Source organism: Rutilus rutilus (genome assembly GCF_951802725.1).
Source record: "Rutilus rutilus genome assembly, chromosome: 1".
In the NCBI taxonomy this organism is placed as follows: Eukaryota; Metazoa; Chordata; class Actinopteri; order Cypriniformes; family Leuciscidae; genus Rutilus; species Rutilus rutilus.
The window spans coordinates 63,190,600-63,215,869 of record NC_140209.1 but is presented as its reverse complement, the minus strand read 5'-3'; the positions used below and the strand labels follow the sequence as shown (position 1 = coordinate 63,215,869).

Genomic DNA, 25,270 nt, shown 5'->3' with positions numbered 1-25,270 from the left:
CATTATAATGTTTAAAAGATGTTCCAAGAATGTTTTCTGAGGACATTTAAAAATCCTTCTACAAACAATACATTAATGTGCACCCATTGAGGATTCAATGTCAGTTCAGTTCTCATCCAATAGTGTGAGTGCAGTCAAGTCAATAATATTGCACATGAAAAAACCCCAGCAATGTCCATACAATATATACATGATCATTCTCTTGTTAGAAACTCTTTAAAATATAAAATTAGGATGAACACAATTCATGAAAGTTCTTACGGAAAGACTTACAATTCTTATTGTCTTCCATTTAAATATATACCAAATAAGGTCAAGCATTGTGAGATAGGTATGACTTGCATGCACTGTCCAATCAAATTTGAGGACTACCTTAAGTTTCATTTCACGAGAAAACAAAACCAAGTAACTTCAGTGTGCAGACAAAACCTGTTTGAGTGGCTTTAAGTTTGCCACAAAAACGTTTCAAACAATGCAAAGAGGAGGTTCTCATGTCTCATCACAGGTATATGAATATAAAAAGTCTATTTTCAAATAAACCTGACTGTTTACTTTTTCATTTATTCATGTTGACATTCCAGTTAATTTTGTGATTAGACCTGGCTTTGAACTGGTCTTGACATGACACAGCTGAAACATAGCATTAAACAGAGTATCTTAAATTATTTCCATAAAATGTTAATCTATGGAAATTTATCACTGATTAATTATTGAATTAGTATTTTTGCATAACGCAAAACTAACAAGCATGGTTAAAGGTGAACTAAGTAACTTTTTTTATCTTAACCGAACCGCTTCGGAGTCATTGGAATGGTTATATGACTGTTTTTGGGTTGAATGGTGGTCTTCTCGCACCCCTCGAGAGCCTGTGAGACGAAAAACCACCCTTGCAACTTTGGCCCGGCGGCCCGCTGGCCGCAGCATCAGGAAATATCGCGTGATATCAGGTCTCGCGATGTAACAAACTGCTTTACGGCACTGCACACATATACTATCTAAACATTTATATGCTAGCCTTCTGTGTATTATACATACCTCAGTGGACATGGCTCCGTGCGTTCGCCGGGTTCTTTGAAAACAAATGCACATGACCAGCGGGAGAAGATGGGACGAGCCAACGAGTTTTAACGACAGTGTTGTCAAATATCTATTCCGAAGCTGTAGGGGGAGCTCTATAGAGAAACCCGCGAGCAAAAAGCGAGAAAACAGCGAAGAAGTCGGCAAAGCTGCATAATGCAGCTTTAAATGAAGCCTCTGCTAAACTCACTGACGGTAAGGAAATTCAATGTTCACTGTGGTTTTGCTCCGGTATTCAAGAGTTGGAAAACTAGGTGCGCTGCAGCTATATTTAACTAGCTATATTTAACTCAATTTTATATTTGTACCGTTCAATGACAGGACAATTTTAAGCATAATGGGCCAATTGTGACCATTTATGGGTCCAGTGTGATCACCCATGTGTCCCCTATAAGGGTTTTTTGTGTAGCCCACATCGGCCAAATTATTAGCACTATTTGCGACCCAAGTGAGCCCATATAATGAACTTCTAAATGGGCCCCTCTTAGAGCCCACTATGGACCCATCATGTGCCCCTATGGGCTAACATAGGTGTGGGCAACCCAAATAGGGCCCATAGAAATTTGTCCATCGGCTCCACATGGGCCCCATTTGGGTTGCCCACTTGGGCCCAAGTGACAGTCCATCAAAAACCCACATGAGGCTCACGTGGAAATGTTCACTTGGACAGCATATTGACATCAAACACTAACAGTAGGTATGGTAACCAAAACCAGACGTCTGCTAAACATCATAATGTTAACGTCCATACAACATTAAAATGTAACATCATTACACACTGATATTTTGTTGGTTTTAAATTGTGGTGATAAGTAATTAATATATAACATCTTCCAAAAATCTAAGAATGATGTAGAACGACTTTGGTCAGAAGACAAAAAGCAAGATCTGACAACGGAGTTTACTCGCTGATTAAGTCTCAAACCACAAACAAGCAGTGCTCAACTGACTTTGCTATAGATATAGTGAACAGAATTAGCTTGGCAACAAAGAGCTGGGGGTGTCCTTCTTGTAGTGATGGGCAAATGAAGCTTTGGTGAAGCACTGAACCACTTAGAAGAATTGTTTTGAAAATGGGTTCATTACTCGAAGCTTCAGTAACAGCGACCTCTTCTGGTGACGTGCCAAGGCTGCATCTAAATTATCCCGGCTAGATAGTGAACAGGAGGCTTTTAGACGAGTGAAATAAATCTAGTGCAGGTATCTTTGACCCAGAGACTCTCTTCTCCTCAGATAGTTATACTGTGGCCTGGTAGAGTAATTAATGGCAAGCAATTTCAGGCATGCAGAGATGGTGTCATGGTCCTCTGAGGACAGAGGTCTCACATCAGTCCTGAGTGTTGCAAGAGATGCCCCCACTGATTGTCTCTCCTCAAAAAGGCGCTGAAGCATGTGAAGCATGTCCACCTCCTGAATAAGCTTCATGACTTGGACGCTGCATTTGCTCCTGCACTTCTCTTAGCTTCTCCTTAGTTGTGGTGCTGGTCTTGTATAAAATATGTCACCACCTTCCTTGCCCTTGATCATATGTCTGCTAGGCCAGGAGTTGCATCCAGGCTCTTTTTAACCACTAAATTAAGAGCATGTGCAAAGCAAACCATGTGGTGAAGATTTAAATTTCTTCTTGCAACCATATTGTCTCCTGCATCAGTCACAATGGAGGTGACTTTGGTTTCAATGCCCCATTCCTCCATCAGTGACCTCTGTGCTGCTGAGATGTTATCTGCTGTATGAGCCATAGGGAAAGGCAGCACTCCCAAAAGAAGTGGATATGCATCCATATTGATGGAGGTCCACATATCAGCTGTCAGGCTAACAGCTTCTACCTTATGCATGACAGCCCTAGCCTTTATCTTCTCCTCCTCATACTTCTGGACCACCATGTTCTTCAGAGCCTGTCTAGATGGCAGAGTGTATGTGGGATCCAGCAAAGCCACAAAGTCCTTGAAACCGCTGTCGTCCACGATGGTAAAAGGCTGCAGGTCTTTCACAATCATATTCACAAGAGCCTCATCCAGCTCTTGCTTTCGGTCCACTAAAACAAACAAATAAATAAAGACATAAAAATAGATTTAACAAAATAAATGAAAGATGTATGTAAAATGACAGGCCCAGGAGTCATGGAATGGACACAGTAATCAGTAGTGTGTCTAATAAAACATTTACCTTACCATGACTTGTGTTCCCCTGATTTACAGCAGCTCTATGCTTTGCGGTGAAGTGCCTATTCATGGATGAAGTATTTCCATGGTACTTCAGTTCAGCAGAACACACCAAGCACCTCACCTTCAGATATATTTTTATCATTATTTGTAAATAAAAAAGCATTTTGAGTCTTCAAAGAGCCTAATGGCTACACTAATCAAGAGCTGGGGGTGTCCTTCTTGTCCATGATGAGAGGTGCTGAAGGCTGGGAACTCCCTCCTCAGCTGTGACTGGGACAACAGGCGGCTAACAGCTGAACAAATTAAATTAACACTACACAAAAACAAGATGGCCCAGAGGAAAGCCGCCATGTCGCGAGCTCCAGCAACATGCAATGAGAGGTGGGTAGTAATGAAGTACATTTACTTCGTTACATTTACTTGAGTTTTTTTTTTTACTTTTAAGAGTAGATTTAAATGTGGGTACTTTTACTTTAACTCGAGTACATTTCTAATGAAAAACTGTACTTTTACTTCGTTAAGTTGGGCGATGAATGTTATCAAGTATTGTTCTGTATTTTGTTTTTGTACTTGAATCTATGTTGCTGTGTGCTAACTTTATGTAATGTCCCTTTTTCTTTCTTTGAATTTTCTTTGCTCTAGTCTACTGTTCTACTGTTTAAAATCTACTCCATTTATGCTATTGTCTGTTATTATTGTCTTTTCTATTTCTGTTATGTTTTGTTTTTTTGTATATATATGTTGTAAAGTGTCCTTTAGCTACCCAGCCAACATTTGTAGGCTATGTGGGGCCCATATGGGTATGAAATGGGTGAAAAATTGGCCCCATATAGGGAATTTGGCCTTTGTGTTACCTCATATTTATAGTCCTGTGAAACAGGAAGTCATGGCTGGACAATTTCATGTTCCTAGTCACCCTGGTGTGCTAATAATTGTAAATATGAAGGGGAATATTCTTATTTTATAGCAATATTTTACTCACAATTATTTCTAGGGGTGCCAATAATTGTCGCCAACGTGTTTTGGAGAAAAATATTTATTTCATAATGTGATTTTCACCCCACTTTTTGTGTTACTTCAATGAAAGGTTAGATTTTTGTGATTTTTTTTTTTTTTTTTTTTTAATGCAAGATCAAAAAGATAAACAATGCAGATTTATTTTCACAGCTATCTTTGTTCAAATTTACCAAGGGTGACAATTCTGACAGTATGGTCAAACAGTAATATTTGTAGTAGAGTAGAGACAGGAACACAGTTCTCAGCTGAATGAGTTATAAAACATCTTGCCTTACCTTTAAATAATGACCAGATCAGGCCAACTATTGTGAAATTTGGATAAAACACTGTGTAATCACATTTAAAGGCTACGATAAGTTTCATTTCATGAAAATGTTACATTTTTGCAACATATGCATTCAAACAAGAACTGTCTGTCAGCACATCTGGGCTAAGGTTAGTGTAAGAAAAATTTCTAACACTTTATTTTGATGGTCCCCTTTACACATTCTGCTGACTATACTAGCCATAACCCTTAATTCGAAAGGAGAGTTAGTTGACATGTAGGTGCAATGTTACTTACTGTCAGCAGAATATCTAAAGGGGACCATCAAAATAAAGTGTAACCGAAAAATGTATTCTTTAGTTATTTTTTTTTTCTGTCAAACTTTGTCTGTTGCTCCGTCCGTGCTGCTTCAGATACTTTTAATTCAGTCCAAAATGGGAAGAATGATACAAACACAAAGTGGTATGCTTCACATCCCCTTCTTCAAAGTTTACTGGTCAGATACACAGTTTATACTCTTCTTGTTAATAATACAATAATAATGTTTTATTTATATAGAGCTTTTCCATAGCTAAAGGACCCTTTACAACGTATACAAAAAAGAAATTGTAACAGCAATAGAATCAACAATATAATAACAGTAAAAATGGAGTAGATTTCAAACAGTAGACAAGAGCAAAGATTATACAAAGACAGAAAAAGGGGACATTACATAAAGGTAGCACACAGCTAAGCTTGTTTACACCACAGAATAGAAGATTTTAAAAGATAATTGCAAATTTTTATCTCACAATTGCGAGTTTACATCTAGCAATTTTGACTTTATTTCTCAGAATTGCGTGTTATAAAGTTAGGGTTGTGAGATATAAACTAACAATTGCGAGAAATAAACTTGCGTTTTCTGTGGCGGAAACAAGTTTCCATACGTAGCAACATAGATTCAAGTACAAAAACAAACAACAGAACAATACTTGATAACAATCAGAAAACAAATGTTTTAAGTTGTGATTTAAATTCAGAAATGTTATTAATGCAGTGACCGGGGGAGAGAGTTCCAGAGTTTAGGTGCCAAAACACTAAGGCCATGTTCACACTGTAACGTTTCAGGAGTGACAACTGTATTTAAATGCGGAACTGCAATGATTGACACCAGTCATCCAGGTACTTTTTGCCTGCTCTTTTATGATTACTGTGAATTCGGACATACTTCTTTTGTCACATTCTGTTTTTCGTCCTACTAGGGAAGTATGTGATTTCAGATGCAGCCCAAGTGTGCCGCACAAGTCCTGAAAGGTGAAGCCAAAGCATTTTGATCACCCCCAGGTGGTTAGATGCATTATAGGTCATAAACCCCACCCATTCCATGTAATCTAATAGGACATGAGACAAACTAACAATCAAATTACACTTCAAATAATTTTGTCCAAAGGTGGTTTCTGTAATTTTAGGTCGTTTTTTTTTATATATATATATCATGCTGGTGTAAGTTCAAGTCTTTGTTTTTTTTTTAAATAAGTTTTGTTTTAGTTACTTATTTGATGCTATAAAAACGGGGGTGTGACTCTGAGCAAAATAGTCACTGAGGCACTAACAGTGTAACGTTGTGGTTGAATGTTAGGAGGAAGCAGGATCCACGTGCAGCAAACTTTATTAAATAAACCCAAAACTAGACAAACTCAGACTAGGGAAACAGGACATAGGAACCAAACAGCCAACATACAATAACAAGAACTCACAAAGACTGAGACTAGACACAGGGCTTAAATACACAGGCAAACAAGCTAATAACAAGATAACAAGGGGGCGTGGCTAATTAGAAACACCTGGGAAGACTAATAAACAAGAAAAAACTACAAAGGACTACAAAACATGACACAGAACAGGAAATAACAAGAGTCCACACAAGACAGGAATCATGACAAACAGACTTTTCTGGGATTTTTGGGAGGAGATTGGAACTTTAACTTTAATTTCTACATTTCCATAACTATTTATGTTGCACTTAATAAATAAAAGTGATTGATGTGATTAGTGATTAGACTCTATATGAGCTCGGTGATTCAGGTCAAATGATGATTAAGTCAAAACACAACCAACACCATCAGATCACCTTTTCTCTTTGTTTATCTGGCGGTTATAACTCAGTTACAGCAGCCAAACTGAATTTAATGTTAATAATTTAAGGGACCAAAGCCCAACTAAAGCAAACACTGATCACCATAATGGTGACTTGAATATTGTGATTTTTCTCTTTTGGTGATTCTGCTTGTTAACCTTGTCTTCAATAATGGTCAATCATTGAAATAATCACTTAATTATCTCATTTACTTTAACACTGCTTCATTTTAAGCTTAAATTTAACACTAACACTCTTGAGTGTGGAGCCAAAGAAACTCCCAGGAGAGTTTATTTAACACTGGAGTTTTTGCTCAATATTATAGTGGTGGGCTGCTTGTCAGAGTGGTGCATAAAGTGATAAACTTATTATCAGGGTTCTACCCTGACAGCCTTCCCTGTGTTGCCTTTGTTTCATGTCTCTGTGTTTGTTTTGTGTGTCAGCACATGGCTTTGTCTTTGCCTGTGTTTGCCATGTGCTGCTCTTGTTCCGCCTCCTTGTTTCCCGTTTCCACGCCCCCTTGTTTAGTCCTTGTTTGCTTGATTGTTTTCACCTGATCCTCATGTGCTGTTCCCTTTATATTGTTGATATTGTATATCTTTTCCCTCATCTCTTTGGTGGTTTGGTATGTGCAATCTTTGTGTGCGTGTTTTTGCTTAGCTTGTCAGTTACTGTTGCTGTCTTTTCTTTGTTCCTCATAGTCAAGTCTTTATTTTGCTCTAGTTCTTCCAAACTTTATTTTCGGTCCACCTCTTGTTTTTGTTTTTGCTTTTGTTAACTAATCTTTTATTTATTTTCTTTTTAGCTTGTCTTCAAGGTTGCAGTCTTGTTTTATTTCTTTGTTTTCTAGTTCCAGTAATTCATTTATATAACTTATTTATTTTTCCTTTGCTATTGCTCCAGTTATATTTAGTTTCTTATTGTTTTCTGGTGTTCTAGTTTTTGCCAGTTTTTATTTTGTCTTGTTTTTGTTATCTCTTGTTGTCTTGAGTTTTGTCTTTTATGTTGGTTCCTGTCTGCTCCCTGAGATTCCCTGCCTGCTGGTTCCTTCTCCTTGGCAGTTAGACTGGTTCAGGTTCTGTGTGCAGCAAGTCTCAGATCTCAACGTTGGAGTCTGATGTAAAGACAACATTGTGCTTTGATGTTAACCTGATTTTCGTCTCCAACCTAAATCTGACGTCTGCCCAACGTTGAAGTCCAACGTCTTGATGTTACTGTGACATTAAAGAGGAATTAAACTGACAAAGATAATGTAAGTTATATTTTTTTATTTTTGAATGCACTTTCAAAATAATAAATTTTTATTGCTAAAATAAATCAAAAGTTTAAAATCAACAAACATTTTAGAGAAATCATTCAAGAATGAATAACATGAATTTTAAAAAGAGTCTTGATAGAATTGATAGATTCAATTAAACTAGATTCGATTTAATAGATTTGAATGAACTGTAGTAGTAAACTACTGTAGCCAAATGTAACTGTGCAGTCAGATATATTCTGGACGCACAACAAATCTAAAGCTGTAGTCATCAGGACAGGGGTTAGGCAGGCCCATACTGCTGTTGGTTGGAATCACTGCCATGTCATTTTTGAATTCTTGGACATGAAAGACATTGTTTTGATTCTTACAGGTGAGAATCAATCTGTTGCTGAAGCGAATGGTGTTAGTGTAATAGTTCTGATTACCATATGCCAAAAACCTTGCAACAGGAACAGAATTACATGAGACACCATAGTTAGAGCATTCCTGAGCATTTCGAAAAACCTGGGCTTGCCACTGGACCTTCTTCTCTTTGTAAAGAGCACTAGGGTGTGCAGGAGTGGAGAAGGTTTGGATTCTGTTACTTTGGCCATAGTTGTAGTTATGCCTGTAGTACGGGTAATTGTCAGTTGTGTCATTGATAACTAAACTCCACTCATCAGCAGTGTAGATTCTGGGCAGATAATCATTACTCATGTTATCCATTTTATTCCTGATCTTAGAGAAAGGCAGAGCATTGAACTGAAAACCTCTGAGCAGACCAGTTAGGTACAGTTTCTCATGATTCTGATGGAGAACACTTGAGGAAAACTGCATCTCATACAGTTTATCCGCTGGGATCAAGAGGAAGCGGATGTGATTCAGGAGGCTGGCCTGTTGTTCTGAACTAATTTCATCACCTTTGTCTTGGATCCATCTCTCCAGAGCTTCAAGAAGTAAAGCTTCATCCTCCACAACCAGGTCTGAGCGCTGCAGCAGAGCGTCCATCATGTGAAAGGAGATGGTGCTCCACAGCGGAGAGCTTATGAGGAACTCACAGTTCCAGGAGAGATACTGAAGGACATTCTCCTGCAGAACAAGGTCACCTGTGCGGACGCCATACTCGTACATTGATAGCTGTGTCCGGAAGGTGCTGTCTTCAGGAAGGAGGGAAGTGAAGACCCTGCCAACATCCTCCATAAGTGTCTTCGCTCCAAAGATAAATGACAGCTGATGGAGACATTGAGCCGAGGTGATGGAAACATCAATCTGACGAGTGTACAAATACCTGAGCAAAAACAGTTCAGACTCTGTTAGCATCTATCACCCATAATATATTCAGTAGAATTATGATATGCACTATTCAAAGCAACATTCTCGATGAATTGAGACAATTGGATTGAGCTACAAATTGAAGTGATCTTAATAAATGTACCTGAGAAAAGCAGAGACATGAGGATGGCACGCCTTGCTGACATCCACTGTGAGGTTCCTGGACTCATTTGTTATGTTTAGTTCTGGATAAATCATGAGGATCATACGGTGGACACAAAACGCCAACTCTGCCTCTTCACTGAGGTCTCGTACATTAATGCTGAAATCACAACCATCTCCACTGTCAAACAGAAGACCAAGATCATCAGACAAACCCAGACTATTATCCACAGAGAACTGACGATTGCTGGTTATGTTTTTACCTGCAAGAAAATATAAAATATAATAAAATATAAAATATAATAAAAGAGGTTGAAACAATAGAAATATATAGAAATACAAGTGGACAACTGCAAATATATCTCTTGTAGCCAATTTTATTACCAGTATCGCAGATCACTCCTGCATCTTCTTTATGTGAGCAGTCAGTAACACCCCAGCCTTTAAAGCTGCAATCAGACAATGAGCTTTCTGAACCTTTACAGTTCATGTCATCCAGCCAGATTGGACCAGAGCCTGGAAAAATCAATAGAATTGTGGTTTAAAAAATAAGACAATTATTGTTATCATAGTGTGTAACAATAAAATGGACTGAGGATCATATATACCTTCACCATATTGTCCTCCAGACGTAACTGAGATTGCTCCAGGGAAACCCATCTGACGACACACCACTTGTGCTTCGGCCACGTCCCATCCGTCATCACAAACTGTTCCCCACTGTCCATCATGATAGATCTCCACACGACCATAAGAGGGAAGATTCCCCACCAATCTCACTCTGCCCTCCTTTGTTGGCTGCTTTGGTGTGTAACCTTCATCCAGCAGCAAAAGATTAAAAGGTTAAGATATTTTACAAAAAAAAATGCTCAGAAAGTCAATCACATTTGTTGTTCAACCTCAGCTAACTGTGCATTTGTTGTTGCAACAGGAAGACATATTTGGTTGTAAAATTCCAATAGACCAATAAACGCTGTACATTTAGCGTAAAAAAATACATTGCAATGTTCACATATTGTAACATTGTATTCATGTTTATAAAACTCATGAAAATCCTGTAAATACAAATACTGCAAACAATGTATTTTTATAAACAAATGAAAGAAAAGGTTTACTAACCAAACGGCGTCCAACGTTGTGCTGAAACATGAAAAAACAGTAGAGGCAATAGAAGATACATGATTCTTCTCATGCTGGAAATATTGCAAACAGCAGAGACAGAAACACGATTCTCAGCTGAATGAGTAACAAAACGTCTTGCCTTTCCTTTAAATAAGGAACAAATCAGGTCAAATATTGTGAAACTTGTATCAGACGCTGTGTAATCATATTCGAGGGCTACCATAAGTTTCATTTCATGAAAAGGCTACATTTGAGTTTCAAGTTTCATTACTGCAAAACGTGAATTTAAACAAGAACTGTCTGTCAGCATATTCTGGGCATGCAGTGCGAGTGAGACCAGTCCAACTAAAGTCACACAATACAGAAAGTAAGTTAGAACTAAGTTCATTTAATTTGTGTCACGATCCACACACGTGAAACAGGGGTTAGATCCAAAAGCAGCTTTATTTGGGTAATCCGTAAATCATAATTCAGAAACAGGTCAATAATCCAAAAGGTTGATATCCATGTAAGCAGTCCAAAACAAGAACAAACAAATAAACAAAGCAATACAAACTCTGGGAAGCGGGTGATATAATACAAGGACTCCAGAACAATCACAGAAACAGACAGGGATTTATACACACAGAAACTAACAATCATGATGGGGAACAGCTGGGTGCAATGAACAGTGATGAGTGCAGACACAGATTGTGGGGAATGCAGTTCCTAATGTGAATGACACCGTGGGGAAGAGGACCTCTAGTGGACACCCAGAGAAAACACAAACCAGACACTGTGACAATTTGTTGGCTGCCTGTTGTCCCAGTCACAGCCGAGGAGGCAGTTCCCACACTGTAAAAAATTTCTAACCCTCCCAAATCAAAAATTTCAAGTGACCGATAACATCTACATTTTTCAATTGGCCCAAGTGAAATTCTGTAAATCATCAAATTAAAATGACAGATTTTCACTTGGGCCAATTGAAATTTACAGAATTCCACTTGGGCCAATTGAAAAATTTAGATGTTATCGGTCACTTGAAATTTTTGATTTGGGAGGGTTAGAAATTTTTTACAGTGCAGCCTTCAGCGCCTCTGATCATGGACAAGAAGGACACCCCCAGCTCTTTGCTGCCAAGCTAATTCTGTTAGAAAGCCTGTTCACTGTAGTTCTAGCAAAGGCGGTTGAGCACTGCTTGATTGTGATTTGAATCTTGATCACCAAGTAAACTCAGTTGTCACATCTTGCCCCCCCCCCCCCCTCCCTCTTCTTCCAACCTTCCTCCAACCTTCCCTTCTTCTCAAGTTTACGAACATGTGATACATGCAATTTCATCATCTTGCTTAGACTACTGTAACTCTGTATTATAGAAACTCCTTTACCCTGGCACGACTCAAGACCGTCTAACATGTCCTGTCACCTGTTAAGGGGTGGGATATATTAGACAGCAAGCGAAAAGTCAGTTCTTGAATTTCATACCTTGTAAGCAGGAGAAATGGGTAAGCGAAAAGCTCTAAGTGACTTTGACAAGGGCCAAATAGTGATTGCTAGACAATTAAGTCAGATCATCTCCAAAACGACATGTCTTGCGGAGTGTTCCCGGTATGTAGTGGTTAGTACCTACCAATAGTGGTTAGTACCTACCAGTATTGGGAAATTTTGCAAGGAAGGACAACCGGTGTACTGGCCTCAGGGTCATGGGCACCCAAGGCTCATTGATGCTGGCCCGATTCACATAGAAGAGCTATTTTATGTTAAATTGCTGAAAAACATAATGCTGCCTATAATAGACAGGTGTCAGAACACAGTGTATCTCAGTTTGCTGCACATAGGGCTGCGAAGCCAAAGATCAGTCAGAAAGCCCATGAAAACCCATTTACACCACTATTATGAAGATTGAAGAAGAATGCCTGGTCTGGTGAATCTCATTTTCTTTTAGATGAGGTGGACGGCCAGGTACATGTGCGTTGTTTACCTGAGGAAGAGATGGCAGCAGGATGATCTGGGCAATGTTCTGCTGGGAAACCTTGGTCCTGGCCTTGATGTGGACGTTACTTTGATACAGTACGTACCACTTACTTAAAGGGATTAAGTAAGAAAGCCTTTTTTAAGTAATAAAGCCCCCCAGAAGCCTTTTTTCCCTTGGTTGAACATTATTAAAGTTAGAGCTTATTTAGAGATATCAGCCGAATGGCTTAGTGCAGGCGCTAATGGATCCTAGGATGTATCTCGTAAATTACCCCACTAATAATGCCCAGAATGGTACCAAACTTCTACAGTGGTACAAATAGGTTCTGTACTCATAAAATGAGGCATTGTTGGCTCATGCTACTGCTAACCCGGACGTCGAGGTCACTTCAGAGGTTTGGGAAAAGCCCGTAAAAGTCCTGGCAGAAAGCGATGCATAAGGATGTAGTGTAACGACACCCAGTTCCAGGAATGCACTAATATTTTGTTGGTAGTACCAGTTTGCAACAATTATTAGTTAACACTAAGTTGTCAACACTTCGGAAAAAAGAATAATTCGTCGTTACACTACATTCTTTTGCATCGCTTTCTGCCAGGATTTTTACGTTCTTTTCCCAAATAACGGAAGCAGTAGCCATCAGGCTAGTGTTATTTAAATAAACTCCTGATGTACTTACAAACTTTCCAATGCCTCATTTTATGAGTACAGAACCTATTTGTACTACTGTAGAAGTTTGGTACCATTCCGGGCATTATTAGTGGGGTAATTTACGAGATACATCATAGGATCCATTAGCGCCTGCACTAAGCCATTCGGCTGATATCTCTAAATAAGCTCTAACTTAAATAATGTTCGACCAAGGGAAAAAAGGCTTCTGGGGGGTGTTTGGCTCGAGGTCATGGTGCAAAGGACCCTAGGTTGATTTTACTCCGAACCATCCCTTTAAAGTGTTCCCTGATGGCAAGGGCTTCTTTCAGCAGGATAATGCACCCTGGCACACTGCAAATATCGTTCAGGAATGGTTTGAGGAACATGACAGAGTTCAAGGTGGCCTACAAATTACCATTGCTGTGTAGATCACTTACATGACAAAACTTGTAGTTAGTAACATAATCCATTACAATAAACTACTTTTAGATTATTTTTTACCAAACTTGTTTATCACATTCATTTGATTAGGATAATCTTGTACCACACTGATATAAAAACACAAAGAGAAAGAAAATATTTTCCATTCTTTTTTATCAACACCATGAAGTGCATTAAATATTATATTACATCAGGGTTCCCCAGACTCGTGGTGGAACTGCAAGGGGGTTCGTGAGTTTAATGAAAATCTATTAAGAAATTAAATAACAAAATAAAAACTCACTACAAAAGATAAAAAGATTATTTGTTTAATTGCTAGATAATGGTTAGATATGCAATGCTGTAATTTTGTGAAAACCCAGCAGTCAAATGCTGTGTTGGGTCTCAGTTTTGTTTTCAGTGATATCACATGACTAGTGAGGTACTGTAACATGACTAGCGGTTGGTCTGTGAGCATGATTCCTCAAACCTGTAGGACGTATACTGTATATTAAGATGTAGACTTTTATAAAAATTAACAATAAATTATGAATAATTTACTGCCATTGTGAGAACAAAATGTAATCATGCAATCACTAAAAAATAACTTTAGTCTGATTACAAGTATTTTAAAAAGTAATATACTCTAATTACAAGTAGTTTATTTCTTTAAATCTGACATAATCCAGATTACATGTAATCAGTTACTACCCAGCACTGAAAATTTCCCAGATCTCAGTCCGATTGAGCATCTAAGGGATGCACTGGAAATCCAAGCAAAACCAATCAATGGAAGACTCACATTGTAACTTGCTGGACTTAAAGGACCAGCTGGTAATGTCTTGGTACCAGATACCATAGGACACGTTCAGAGGTCTTGTGGAGTCCATGTCTGCATCCGAAAACGTAGGCAGTGACTTGTTGCCTCGCTGCTCTATAAGGCGATGACTTTGCAGGCAGCATTTGCGCACTAAGGTTCCTTACGAAACTGATTTTGGACAGACTTCTGAGACTGTAAAAAATAATCCTGTAAAAAAACGGTAAACTACTGTTAGCTGCGGTTGCCAGCATCATATTGTAAAAATACAGTGTGTTACTGCTTTTATAGATTAACAGCTAAATACCGTTTTGTCAGCTATAGTATAAAACAGTTTATAATAATAACAAATATAACAATAATAACAGTTTTATCCTGTAGCTGACAAAACAGTATTTAGATTTTTACGGTATGATGCTGGTAACCACAGCTAACAGTAGTTTACCGGTTTTTTTTACAGGATTATCTACAGCAAAATAGAGCTGGGTTTGATGAAAACTAAGTGAGTATTTAATGACTACAATAGTAATTTCTCGCAAGAAATGACATAAGTGGAAAACATTGATCAAAAATGTACAACTGATGACCAGCCGCAACTTTCAGAGGCCATCTTTATTTTTCTAGCTCAACTGTCACAGAATGTCACACACATGATATTAGGAAAGTGGTTTTAATGTTGTGGCTGATCAGTGTAAGTGAATCAGTGTCAGCACTTCCTCCTCTAGCAAGCCCTTTGGTTCTGGTTGCCAGTTTCAGATTGATCTCACGATACTGTCCTGCCTCTTGGCCCCAACCTCGCATCTTGATTCCCCCCTCTGGCCTGTCTGCTCTTCTTGGACGGCCTTCCCCTTGCCGGGTTTGCTCCAGGATTTCAAGGCCTGCACTCTAAACGATATTAAATTCTTAAAGTCAATGGTTCCCAATCCTGGTCCTGGAGGACCCCAGTACTGCACAAAAAGTGTTCAAAATCACCCCCTATACCCTCATTCACTATTCCCTACAGAACTCCACTAATGTAGTCCAGTTGAAGGAGTGGATGAAAATGAGTGAGCAAATTCAGACACTGAGTGCACCGATGTTTGCATAGTTTGTGCTTGCTGTTTAATAATCATTTGAAACTTGGCAAACTGGCAGCTCCAGTAGTAATGAAAAGATTTATCTTGAACTCTGTCATAACAACTAGCATGTATAAACCATAATAAACAATTTAATAATCAATTAAAAAGGAATGTATACCTGTATTATATTGCCCTGGCTGTAGCCACATTGGAAAAGCAGTTTGGAAAATGGATGGATGGATGATTCAGCTGCGGCGCCATCTTCTGGTCAGACGCGGGAATTCCTTCAGCCTTTGACTCTCACAGTGCATTATGGGTATTCTCTACTCTAGCCATTGAGTGTACATTAGTTGTACACTTGTTATTGTGGTGCATTATGGGATTGAATAAGTGCACTCGATAACGTCCACTATGGTTTCGGCCACCGCTACAAATGGCTGTCCCCTCAAATAGTGCCCTATTTAAGGATATAGAGGCGTTTCAGACACAGCCAAAGACCTCGAATGAGTGTGTCAGATAAAATTAGCAGCACCAGGATTGGGAAACACTGAGTTAACTGATTGTTTGAGTTTAACATACCAAAATAAATGTCTACAAATCCAACAGTTAATTTTGTCGAACATTTACAGCTTATGTGTTTTTTTTGTTTTGATTTTTGTTTTTACAAAAAGAAACTAGTATTTGACTAACAAATTATATTTTGAAAATATACTTAATATTTTTGTTACATTTCAATAAAAATGTTTGAGAATGGAGAAATTAATCTGATCAGCTTCAAGGATCATAATGATCACTTATTTCAAACCATTATTATTCATCTTTAACAAAAACTTAAGATATTGAGTAGGATGGCTATAAGTGAAACAATCAATTGGTTAATCTTGCTGACAGTTGAAACAAACAATCCAGCAGCTTCTAAAATGTTTGTTAAGTGTTTACATTTTTAAAGTTGTGTTAAATTCCAGAAAAATCTGGTATTTTACTATGTCAGCAATGAGGAAGGTTACTTATCGCTGTACAGCCGACACAAACTCTGTTGCATTATTTTCCTGTTATCACTGTAAAGCTACTTTGAAACAATCTGTATTATAGAAAGCGTTATATAAAAAAAGGTGACTTGACTTATTACTGTAGCGTTGTTTACTATTCGTTTGTACAGTATTCTAGTTTACTATACTTACAGATATACTATACAGATTGTTCAAGGTTGTGTCAGGGAGTGAAAAAATGCTTAAGAAAAAAACCTCCAAGTCTCTATGAAAACCCCAAATATGTAATTTTGCCATTTTGTTAAAAACAATTATGAATAAATAAATGCATTAACTCTGTCTACAGACCACACTGTTTGTGCAGCATTTCCTAGTAATTGTGATTAATTTTAATTATTATTATTATTATTATTTTAGCAACATCCCTACACTAAAACCATATAAACAGACTGATTATAACAATTAGATAAAATAAATTCATTCTTTCTTAAAAACCTTCAATCTGTTGTTTTCAGAAAAAAAAAAAAAAAAAAAAAAACAGCAACAACAAATAAATAGCTGTGGCACATTAATGAAAAATAACATTCATCATTCTGTGACGGATCAGTTTGTTTTTTAGATTTCATTTTAAAAGTAGCTGAAATTCTTAAGACATTGATCAATAAAGTAAAAAACAAAAATGCATGATAAAAAAAAAAAAAAAAAAAAAAAGACATTCACAAGATCACATGGCAACCGCAATAGTGTGTGTAGAGTAAACTATTATATGCATATTCTATAGTCTATCACTTCACTTCATTCTGGTACATTCATTACACTGTGAGTACAGTACTGGCGTGAAACCACTATAGGTCGTTGCTGAAAATGGTAGTGAAAAAAACAAAAACAAAACAAAGAAATAAAAAAACTCTTGATGAAGGCTCAGATAAGTCTCTCAAAACAATTAAAGAGTCAGCATGTCCTAATTTCTTCAGTCTCTATAACCACAACCACATTTTAAGCAATGTCTGCCAATAGTCATTTGGCATTATTTGAACGTCATTGAACTATTTCAACCTAAAGACACCTCAATGTCCACATCTAGATGAACATCATCTAGACGACGGTATTTACCAGTCCTTGGCACGTATTTACCTCCAGACAATCCCTTAGACACTAAATGAATTCAAGTCCTTCATACTTCACATCTCCAATCTTAGTTTCAGGGAGCAAGATTCGGCCGTCCAGGGTGAATGCCACGATGTAAGTGGCAATTTTCCCAGCATCCTCCTCAGACTTCAGGGCAACAATAATCTGGTCATCCGTGTCGGGGACAAACTTGAAGGACGAAAAGCCGTGTGTAGGGTTCAGGGGCCCAATGTTTCTCGCTTTAATGTCCTGGAAGTCTGGGGAGCAGCTGAGCATTAGGTTGGTGCCGCGCCGCTCATCCGCCGTCTCGTCGTAGCGCTCGCTGCTAGCACGCCGCGGCAAGAAGAACCAGCGCTGCAATGTGTCGCTCCAAGCTGCAGACTCATGAATGAGGTACCCTGAGAGGACCGTAGAGAGGAAATGAGCATTTCATCTAAGAGACTGAGTACTAGTGAATCTCTCAAGCCTGTGTCATACAAGCCATATTTTACCCTAAATTAAAAAAAAAAAATAATAAGAAGAAGAATTCACATTTTCCATGAAGAAAATGAAGCCTATTTTCCTGAACAATAAAGGGTTCACAACACATGGGATTACATTTTCCTTGATCTTTCGGAGACACTAAAGCCTGATGTTCTATAAAAATATATTCTAACTTTCATTATTCAACAATAGTGAGTGTAGTCCAGTGCAAATTATATTTAGTAAGACTAATAATGCCAAATTGGGCAAAAGCCAAAAGCCACTTCCCTGTCCACTTTCCGCTCTGGCTCACAGTCTGTGACGTCATTTTTTGCCGTCAGTAATGTCCGCACGATTTTTGTGTCAGAGTGGACAATTTATCACTGTCAAACTTCTTTAAAGAAATTTGTACTGTATAAAGCACTATATAAGTTAAGATTGTAAACTAAGGTCCTCTGGGAACGTCTCCATCCGTGCTCACTGTCAATGGAGTGTTCCTCTCAAAGGTAGAAATTAAAACAAGCTCATTCCCCAAAAAATGGCTCGAAAGAAGATTATTCTAGGTTCATTTTGACGAATTTGAAGTCCTGCAAGTAGATTGTCACTGCTATGCTGCAATAAAGTTCTCATTCATCGAGATCTTTGATGTTCTCATTATTTTTGTCTAACATGAGTGTACTTTGAATGGCTTGTGCGCTCAACTGTGCACTAGACAGAGCGGAATGCGGAAAATGAAGTATTCCCGGACTTTGGTATGAAGTATTGGTATGAAGTATTCCCGGACAGATTTTTTTTACTGAAAAAAATTACGTTTAGATTTTTTAGTTTAAAAAAAATCATGGACATGATTCGAAAAATCGGGTTAAATGGTCCTGTAAAAAATAGTCACACTTTTGTGCTCCTCGCAGTCATAAATGACTGCATTGGAAATGAATGGGAGACGAACTGTATCTGGTGAAAACTTTTGGTACTGCAGCCAAACAAAATCTTACTAAAAGCTCATTTTTTGAGATATCAAGCTTGGACCACAACTTGTTTAGATTTAGGGCTTTGATTTTCTTGCATTTTTAGAGTAAAACGTGATTTTGGAAATATACATTTAATATATAAATTCAAAATAGTATTTTTCATAATATACGTAAAATTCTGATACTTTTTTTTCACTTCAGCAATAATCTGCCATGTGTCGTCTTTGAATAGAGATCAAACTTAAGTCTGTGCTCTAAAGCATTCAAGATTTACGACGAGTTTAATGCTGGAAATTAAATTTTCAGGTCTATGCTCAAAAAGTGAATAAACGGATTATAAATACAGCGTAAATATAATTTAGCATAAAAAAATTCCCCTAAAAATACAAAACATTAAATAAAAAACATTATCAAACTAAAATATAGTACATTCATTTCATTGACAACAAAAATTCGGTCATTTCTGACTGACACGCAAGGAGCACCAGAGGGTTAAAACTATAAGAGCTATTAACACAGAAGTTCTTGAGAGATCAATGTCCCTTTTAAAATACCAAGCATATCAGTATTTACTGCTCACTACAAATACACACTGCATGCGAGTGAATGGCTGCCGCTTACCGGGCGGACTGATGCCTGCGGCTTTGCGGAGAGAGTTGTACTTGGGAACCCAGTTGTGGTGCTGTACATCTCCGTGGATTCCCACCACTTTCACCCACTCAGGATTGTCATTCAGCACTTCTCCACTGGTGGTGGTCCACTCCTTCCCCAAACCCCCCACATACAGATGTTCGTCCTTCACTGCAAGCCACTCTGCCTTAAACCCTAGGTAAGAGAATGCCAAAGAAGAAACCACAACTGAATTCAGATATCATGTAAATTGATTGCTTTGAATTTGATTCATTATTTGACATATATTTCAGTAGTTTCTGACCATTACACTAAAGTCAGCTCATGCTGTCTTAAGGGTGGTAAATTAAAATGCCCCGATTATGCTTTTTTTCTGGAATGTTCCTGTTATTTGTGTATGGCAAAGGTCTGTAAAGTTTCAAAGATCAAAGTGCACAATAAATTATGTTAATGTCGAATTCAAAAGAAAAAACTGATTCTGAACTGCCTGAAAGGAGTCATCAGTAATTATTTTCTTCACCGGCTGGTGGCAAACAATGTCTACTTTGACCTACCCTTTAACACTGTAGTTGCAGCTGAGGCTGGAAAAGTTTGGTTTAAATGCTGTTGACATGTTGAGAAGATGCTGTTTTCTGCACTTCGAAAGTAAATCCACTTTGATGCACTTCCAAATGAAAAAGACTCGGGCTCGGATTGATACGGTAAAACCAATGCCATCGTTACTGTTCGTGTCACTGTGTGTACAATTGCTGAGGAAGAGCTGACATTGAGATTGGTTACTGACATGCGCTGTAAGTGGTTGACCAATTACAATAGACTGAGCCATATGACCAATCAGTGCAGAGTAGACCAATCATTGAGTCATCTGACCAATCAGAGCAGAGTAGACCAATCATTGAGTCATCTGACCAATCTGAGCAGAGTAGACCAATCATTGAGTCATCTGACCAATCTGAGCAGAGTAGACCAATCATTGAGTCATCTGACCAATCTGAGCAGAGTAGACCAATCATTGAGTCATCTGACCAATCAGAGCAGAGTAGACCAATCATTGAGTCATCTGACCAATCAGAGCAGAGTAGACCAATCATTGAGTCATCTGACCAATCAGAGCAGAGTAGACCAATCATTGAGTCATCTGACCAATCTGAGCAGAGTAGACCAATCATTAAGTCATCTGACCAATCTGAGCAGAGTAGACCAATCATTGAGTCATCTGACCAATCAGAGCAGAGTAGACCAATCATTGAGTCATCTGACCAATCTGAGCAGAGTGGACCAATCATTGAGTCATCTGACCAATCTGAGCAGAGTAGACCAATCATCGAGTCATCTGACCAATCTGAGCAGAGTAGACCAATCATCGAGTCATCTGACCAATCTGAGCAGAGTAGACCAATCACAACAGACTGGATCATTTTACCAATCAGACCTTGAATGCATGTAAACATATTGTAGGAGACTCCAAAATAAAATTAGGAACCTTTAAAACAGCATAATAGGGGCACTTTAATACATTTTATCAAACCGAGAAGGCTGGTCAAACAAAGACAGCAATGCATGTTTGTTTGGGGGCAGATTAAAAGAATTCATTCTCAAGGCTCTCAAGTCCGTGGAAATTCTGGATGGATCTGAAAGAGGTACAGATAACAGCACCATCTTGGTAAAAAAAAAAAAAAGGCACTATAGAAACACTAACCTTTTGACACAGAGCCATCCCCATCTGGCAGTATGACCCAGGGCACCGCCTTAAGTCCTTCTATGTTATAAACTACGCCCGTACGATCATCCACGCTGTACAGTTTGCCATTAAACACCACTAATTCAGAGAGCTCCATGCCCCGACCCTTCTCTGCCAGGTGGCTTTCCAAGACCACCCTTTCCTGATCCCATTCGACCGCCACTGTATCTCCACTCTCCGACACCAGGAGGTGACCCTTTAGCATGTAGCTGAACCAGGTCAGCTTCTTGTCACTGAGAGAGTTTGTGTCCAGGTCAGCAATGACCCCTATCCGGTAGCGCGTGCCCTGGGCCGTGCGCTCCGGTGGACTGAGGGGGTAGGTGTCATTGTAGCGGTCCTCCAACTTCACCTCATGATGGTTTAACTTTGAGCCATATCTGCCACTAGGATGAGGGTGAAAGGGCAAAAGCTGCATGTAGATGAGGAGGACGAGGGCTAGTGCTGATGCTACCACCACGATGGCTCTCCATTTGATGCGGAAGCGGGGGTCTGTGGTGTTGGTCATGGAAGCCAGCATCGGGAGCCCTCCAACAGAGATGCGCAGAGAGTTCATAGGCTCATTATGGTTGAGAAGTGCATAGCCTGGAGAAACAGGCATTAGGGAGGGACGGCAGCCACACCTACACAGGGAAACAGAGAGTATAGGTAGGGTCAACATGACACTTTTACAGACTCTTAGGCACCCAAAATGTGTAAAACATCCCGGACATCGAGTGAGTGAGAGAGAAAGCCTGTTTTCACCTGGTATTAAGCTGCGCTTTTGGTGGACCAAGTGATCAGCCAAGTTACCAGGTATTATTACACGGCTCTGTGGAATACTTGATTCTGATTGGTCAATCGCTCCATCCAGCGGTAGCCTGTGTAATTTCCTGGTAAAAGCTGATAACACGGGCTCATCCGGATCACTGAAATCGGTGCTATACGTTTGCTAGGAAAGTTTTTTCCTTTGGTGAGCTAATAAAATATTAAAGCTCAAATCAATATTTTGTGCACAGTTAATTCATTATGTCATCCGGTTATCGCAGGCTCAATCTCTCGTTTCATACAAACGCAGCTGCCGCCATTTTGTGACGATTGTTTTGTACACTGTATTGGATTATAAGATAACAAACAGATACGACTGTAAAACAGATTAATCTCATATCAATATCTCTTATCCCCATAATTATTTATTATATATATATATATATATATATTATTATTGTATATCACTTAAATGTGCGTCTAGTTTTAACTAGCAACTGCTTTCTCCACAGAAGCTTTGTGTTTAAAGAGCTATTAAAATATTTTGACTCAGATCAATATTTCGTGTCTAATTAATTACTTATTTGGCAAGTAGCCATGTAATAAGCGGGAATAATTAAACCCCTTCAGAGTGATGCAAGATCCTGATCACCCTGTCTGGGTTTATTCTGAGATAACAAAAGCTGGAAGTACATTATCTGTTACTTAACAGGCGTTTCAAATGCGTCTTCTATGACCTTTTGCATTTGGATTTTGTAGAGACCCTCGCCTCTTTTTCCATCACGTCACTGAATACTACTAAATAAACGAACCCATGATTAGTTTACGTTTTTAATCCCCCTTAAACCTGTTTAGCAACCTTGTTTCTTCCCCATTGCTTCCTTTAACTGTCAGTCTTAGCCACTGTATTCTTTGACACAAACAGAAGCAAAGGTTAGAAATGCACAGATGGCTATTTCCATCTCTCCTGCATGACTCCTCTTCTTAAGTTTCTAAAGAACAAATATAATCCGGGAGATTCTCAAAAAGCTTTTTTTTTTTTTGTCTAAGCTTAAAGGTTTAAAAACAGACAATTGCATCAATAACACAAATTTACAAGCAAGTGTTAAAACAGTCCTACCTAAGACACAACCAATTTTGGACCCAAAGCACCAGACACTCACCAGCTTGTCAAACTCTGACAGGATCCACTGAGGCCACGGCAACACTTAGCGTAGGAAATGAACAATGTTGACGTGGAGGTAAGGAGTGGCTTGGCGAACGGACGGTAGCCAAACAGGATGAAAACAGGTACAGCTGGATACCACAGCTCTGATGTTAAACCAGCTAGTCAGTTTAAGAAGTTTCTTAACTTTAAAAGAATTGTTAGCAGCAGCCCTGGTCTTATCTATTAGTTTGTAACGTGCATCACCCCAGTAATACAGACCACAAAGGACTATACCTGAGGAATGTAGTCTGTTAACAAGTTATTTATCTGAAATGTTAATATTTAACAACTGAAAGTCTAAAAAACTAGGCTACTTCTTTTAATGTACATGGACAAAGCAAATGCTGTAAATGACCTATTGAAGTTTTTTTTTTTTTTAAATACATACATTTCTCTGCATAATTGTTCAAATTATTGGTATAGCATTACGTGTCCCTTCATATACTACATGATACTTGTTTAGATAATACAACTTTGTGGCTCACTGTAGTTAAAATTACACATATTATTAACTCAGCAATGTCATCAATTCTTGTTCAATACTGGGCAAGTTCAAAACTCTCTTTGCATTTCTAAACTTGGCAATGACCGGATTTTGCATATCTGATCACAAAGATAAGGGTTCAACAAAATTGCAAAATATTTATTTGTATTGCATTTAGTTTCCCTTTATTTGATGACTGGCCGTGACTCTCATGTTGGTCTTTGTCCACAAATAGCAATCGCTTTATTTAAAGATCAAATGTGTAAACTCGACCAATGAACTCTGCATCAGATGGCACGTGTTGGATTTAATTCTATCACATTTTATGTTTTTAATGTTTTAAATACATCGTTTTACGTGTATTTGTAAGCGTTTCTTGGTTGTGCGCCAAATCTGAAAAGAAGATGTGTAGATGTAATGGAGAGTCCAGACATTCAGAAATTTTTCATTTTTAATTTATCATTTCATCATTTGTATAGATTCTCTCCAACTAAGATAGTTCTTTCCCCGGATTATTCAGCAGTAACGTCGTATAACCACAAATAAATACAGTTTTATCAGTTAAGAATTTTAAGAATAAAAGTTTAAGAATGAAAGCTAGTCAAGGACTAGGATTTGTACCGTGAGCTATCTATTTATAGGTTTAACAATACAAAAATACAACCAAGTAGCTATTTATGGATTTAATAATACAAAAAATACAACCAAGTAGTTAAGAAATTCATTAGAGCAGTTAAACTAACTGCCAAAATCTTTAATCACGTGATGTAAACATAAACTGCTGGACCAATCAGAGAGTGCTTATCTTCCTGAATCAATCTGACATTTATTAAACAAAGATACAACACATTATTATTATACAATTATATTTACCTACCTGTTCGGTCAAATATCTGTTCTAAAAAAAACAGTTATACAAAACATTTAACAAGAGTCCATCTATTTCCCCAACATTTACTACGATCTCACATATTCATATATGAAAACATTGCCTATAAAGAAATGGCTTTTAAACGACATTTACAGTGAAGGTATTTCTCTATTTGAATACATTTGCATGTTATTTCACAAAGTCAGTGTTTGCTTGGCCCACATTACAGTGTCATGTCTATCTTTAAAGCGAGCTTCTGCATGAACACAGTGCAGTGTTGTCGTCCTCTAGAGCTGAAAGTGTTTGAAAGCGGACTCTACTTACTGTCGAGTGGAAGACAAGGCTTGAAATGAACCAGGGAATGAACTTGATGATCAGTTTAAATCGCGACTCGGGAACTACATATCATTCCTCACGGGTCCATTCAGCAATGCACGCGACCAGTGCACTTCCGCAATCGGGTGCGCGCTCGAACCAGCTCTTTCCGCTCATGCCTGCGTACATTTTACGCATATGCATTATAACAACCACACGTTTAAATTATGTAATCAGTAATATAACAAAAAGTGCCAGGAGTGTAATAAAAAAGTACATCACACCCTCATTACTTTCTTTATTCTACTCAATCATGTACTCTAATGTGATTTACAAGATACGACAACAGTATTATTAACATGAATTTATTGTCATGAATTTTGTGGAGATATATGCATTTT

The 25,270-nt window shown here is 38.3% G+C and overlaps 2 protein-coding genes across 3 annotated transcripts; both read right to left on the bottom strand.

Moving 5' to 3' along the window:
• Window positions 1-5,714: 5,714 nt before the first annotated feature.
• Window positions 5,715-10,554, bottom strand: LOC311295644 (galectin-3-binding protein A-like). The gene is made up of 5 exons (XM_084417110.1): window positions 10,434-10,554; window positions 9,923-10,129; window positions 9,699-9,830; window positions 9,316-9,577; window positions 5,715-9,168 (listed from the first exon to the last, which is right to left on the bottom strand). Exons 1-5 carry the CDS (start codon window positions 10,504-10,506, stop codon window positions 8,127-8,129), a joined length of 1,716 nt encoding a protein of 571 aa, XP_084273236.1. The 5' UTR covers window positions 10,507-10,554; the 3' UTR covers window positions 5,715-8,126.
• A 4,272-nt stretch (window positions 10,555-14,826) lies between these two features.
• Window positions 14,827-25,035, bottom strand: cant1a (calcium activated nucleotidase 1a). 2 transcript variants are annotated; one of them, XM_084417373.1, is made up of 4 exons: window positions 24,879-25,035; window positions 21,207-21,868; window positions 19,499-19,702; window positions 14,828-17,845 (listed from the first exon to the last, which is right to left on the bottom strand). In XM_084417373.1, exons 2-4 carry the CDS (start codon window positions 21,844-21,846, stop codon window positions 17,475-17,477), a joined length of 1,215 nt encoding a protein of 404 aa, XP_084273499.1. In that variant the 5' UTR covers window positions 21,847-21,868; window positions 24,879-25,035; the 3' UTR covers window positions 14,828-17,474. The 2 variants fall into 2 exon arrangements, with proteins under 2 accessions (XP_084273500.1, XP_084273499.1); XM_084417374.1 differs by lacking the exon at window positions 24,879-25,035 and having other exon boundaries at window positions 14,827-17,845; window positions 21,207-21,863.
• Between the last annotated feature and the right edge of the window lie 235 nt (window positions 25,036-25,270).